Genomic DNA, 3,202 nt, shown 5'->3' on the forward strand with positions numbered 1-3,202 from the left:
CCCTTAAGCCCGCTTTGCAGCGCCCAGACCGCGCAGCCCTAGCTCCACGGAAACTCCGCCCCATCCCGGCCACGCGAGCCTACCCATGTTGGCGGCTCCGAGGGCTTCCTGCGACTGGAGAGCGAGCTGTCGAGGCAGGAGGACTTTTTTTTAAAGGTGTTGCTCCTGTGCCTTTGTTTTCTGGCCCTGCCCAGCCACCTGTATAGCTGGAGGTGTGCAGGCGGGGCGGCCGGGCTCCACCCTTGGAGGAGGTGGAATAGCAGGGAGCAGAGGTTGGCGCCCCTTGAGCCCCAGCAGAGGGACACCTGTGCGTGGCCAGCCTCGGGACTCCGCTGTTCCGCCCTAGATCCTTAGCCGCAAGTGGCAGCATGAGACCTTGGTCACGGACGCTCCAACGTGAGCGTGCACCTAGGCCACGGGGAGGGCTCGTTAAAACGCAGGTTCCTGGGCCTCAGCCCCGGATTTGCTGACTTGGTAGGTCGAGGGTGGGGCCCGAGAATTTGCATTTCTAACAAGTTCTAAGGTGATGTTCATGTTGCTGCTCCAAGGATCCTACTTTGGAAATCACTGCTCTGAGAAAATACATCCGTGTGGGGAAGCAAAAGTGGGCGGGGCATTGGTCAGTTTCACGGGTGCGTGCGTGTCCGTGCATGTGTAGCTTCACCAGGAGTGTGAAGCCACACTCCAGCATTTCTGGAGGATTCTACTTATCCTTCCTTTAAAAATAACAAAAACAAACAAAAAAATATAATACAGCGATTATCTCCAGATCATTTTTCTGTTTCCTTGTCTGACTTGAGAAGGGGTTTGTGCTCTGCAAACACAGAGGAACATTAAAAAGGGAAATGAATGTGAGCTTCTAGTGCCTTAAAAAAAATGACCAGGGTAAAATATACATAAAATTTACCATAACATTAAGTGCTATTAAGTACATTCATGTTGTTGTGCAACCACCACCACCATCCATCTCCAGAACTTTTTCATCTTTCCAAAATAACTCTGTACCCATTAAATACTAACTCTCCATTCCCCCTACCCTGGCCCCAGGCCACCATCCTTCTACTTTCTGTCTCTATGAATTTAATTACTCTAGGTANAAAACTCATTTCCTCCTCAGAATATCAGGATGTGGCCTTATTTGAAATAGGGTCATTGCAGACATAATGAGTTAAGGTGAGGTCATATTGGAGTAGGGTGGATCCTTAATCCAATACGCCTGGTGTCCTTGTAAGAAGACAGCATGTGAAGACAAGATATACACAGAGGGGAGATTATGTGAAGGGAGAAGGGCCATGTGATCATGGAGGCAGAGATTAGAGTGATGTGCCTATAAGCCAAGGAATGCCAAGGATTGGTGGCATCACCAGAAGCTAAGAGAAAGGCAAGGGACAGATGCTTCCCTAGGGTCTTCAGAGAGACACGGCCCTCCAATACCTGGATTTTAGACTATCAACCTCAGAACTGTGAGAGAGTACATTTCTGTTGTTTTAAACCATTCAATTCGTGGTACTTTTGTTACAACAGCCACAGGAAACAAGTATACCATGTGAGCTTATGCACTTTGACTAAATGGGAAAAAGGTTGATTCCTCCAAGAACATCTCATGATATGTTCTAATAGGTTTTATAATCAAATCTTGCCACTTGAGACACATTGTAGAAGTTTTAAATGCTTAGTTTGAGAGCATTTAATCAGTCATCTTATGTGAGTACATTTTGTGAATTTTCCAGTCTTGAGTCTGATCCTTAAACCAAATTTTCCTATGGGCATGTGCTCAGTTTCACATAGCCCCACACAATAACTGATGACTCTAAACCCTAATCCAATGACAGACTCTTTTCCCAACATGGGGGGGAGGGGGCTTAGCTGGTTTCCAGTCTGGAGGAACTAAATCTCCCTCCTATTTTAGGAGTGTCTGTGGAAGATCCTATCCTTCCCCTTGGCCATGGTACTTTACAGCAGCTGAAATTGTCCTTCAGCTCTTTACTCCTTATGGATGGTAGCTGCACTTGGACCCAATCTTGGCAGCAAACAAAAGCATGGTCTGGCCCATCTGACACTGCTCTGTTCCCAAATAAGATGACCCCGTCATCCAGGTTCCTCAGTAATATACTTCTGGCTTCTGAAACCAAGGGATGAAGTTAAAAAACAGTGACTTTTTTTATGCTTGCTACAGCAGTCTGTGAGTCAATGGTTCTCATTCATCTGCTGATAATACTGCTTTCATTCTTTCATCATCATCACAGATTCTTCCCTTGTTTTTATTTCCTTATCAGTTCACCTGGGACACCTACCCACTACCTCTCCTCTCAGGAATGAAATCAAGATGCACTTGTGTCTGACAGCTATCCTGAGAGGTGGGAACCAGCCCCATGGTTCCATTCAAGCCCCTGTCATTATCAGCTCCACCCTGGAGAACTGTCCCTCTCACTCATGAACTTTCCTAGTAGCTCAACGAGCCAATCGACTAATCCCTGAATCTGCTTGCTATTCTTTACTCACTCAAAGGGCAGCAGGAAACTTATTAATCAAAAAAGCCAAGTAAATAAAAAATAAAATACTTCCACTCAGGATATTTTGTGGAGGTGTGAAGGACTGTGCAAAAATTTAGCGTTAAGATGGCAAATCCTCCAACTTTGACAGGCCCCTGTTAGCTGCTTTCACTGGTCTCATAATATTTGATTCACCTCAACTGTAACTCAGTGTGGAAGAATGTTGTTTATGGGTTTGTGTTCTTGTCCCTGAGGGTATGAATTTCCTCAAGGCAGGACTATTTCATACCCTCACAGTGGTAAGTAAATACCTGCATACATAAGAGATTTAGGCCTGCCCCCTGTCAGCCTTAGCTGGATCACATCGATTTGTCACTTCTATTATTTTCTACCCTACGTGCTTAGCCTTTGTAAGCTAATTTTCAAATTCTACCTACAAATTTACCCAAAATGTGATCATTATGGACAAGCCAGGGCCAGATTCTAGCTGTAATCTCATTTGGGGGCACAAATGGACACAGCAAGGATCAAGAAAAAGAGAGCCTTGCATTTAGAGTCATTAAGAGCAGTGGTTCTCAAAGTGTGACCCTGACACCAAAAGCAGCAGCAGAGCAGCAGCAGCAGCACCTGGGAACTTGTGTAAACGCTAATCCTTGAGTCCTACCCCAGACCTACTGAAGCAGAGACTCTGGGGATAGGGCCTAGCAACC

At 45.9% G+C, this 3,202-nt stretch overlaps 1 protein-coding gene across 1 annotated transcript in view; it reads right to left on the reverse strand.

Annotated features, from left to right (window-relative positions):
- The window catches only part of SLC15A1 (solute carrier family 15 member 1), a 49,248-nt gene extending 48,834 nt beyond the window's left edge, over nucleotides 1-414 (reverse strand). Inside the window, exon 1 of the mRNA XM_019634538.1 lies at nucleotides 84-414. Coding sequence (XP_019490083.1) covers nucleotides 84-87 — 4 coding nt within the window. The 5' untranslated portion in view covers nucleotides 88-414. The remainder of the gene's footprint in view (nucleotides 1-83) is intronic.
- Between the last annotated feature and the right edge of the window lie 2,788 nt (nucleotides 415-3,202).

Source organism: Hipposideros armiger, unplaced genomic scaffold (genome assembly GCF_001890085.2).
Source record: "Hipposideros armiger isolate ML-2016 unplaced genomic scaffold, ASM189008v1 scaffold_1719, whole genome shotgun sequence".
Classification (NCBI taxonomy): Eukaryota; Metazoa; Chordata; class Mammalia; order Chiroptera; family Hipposideridae; genus Hipposideros; species Hipposideros armiger.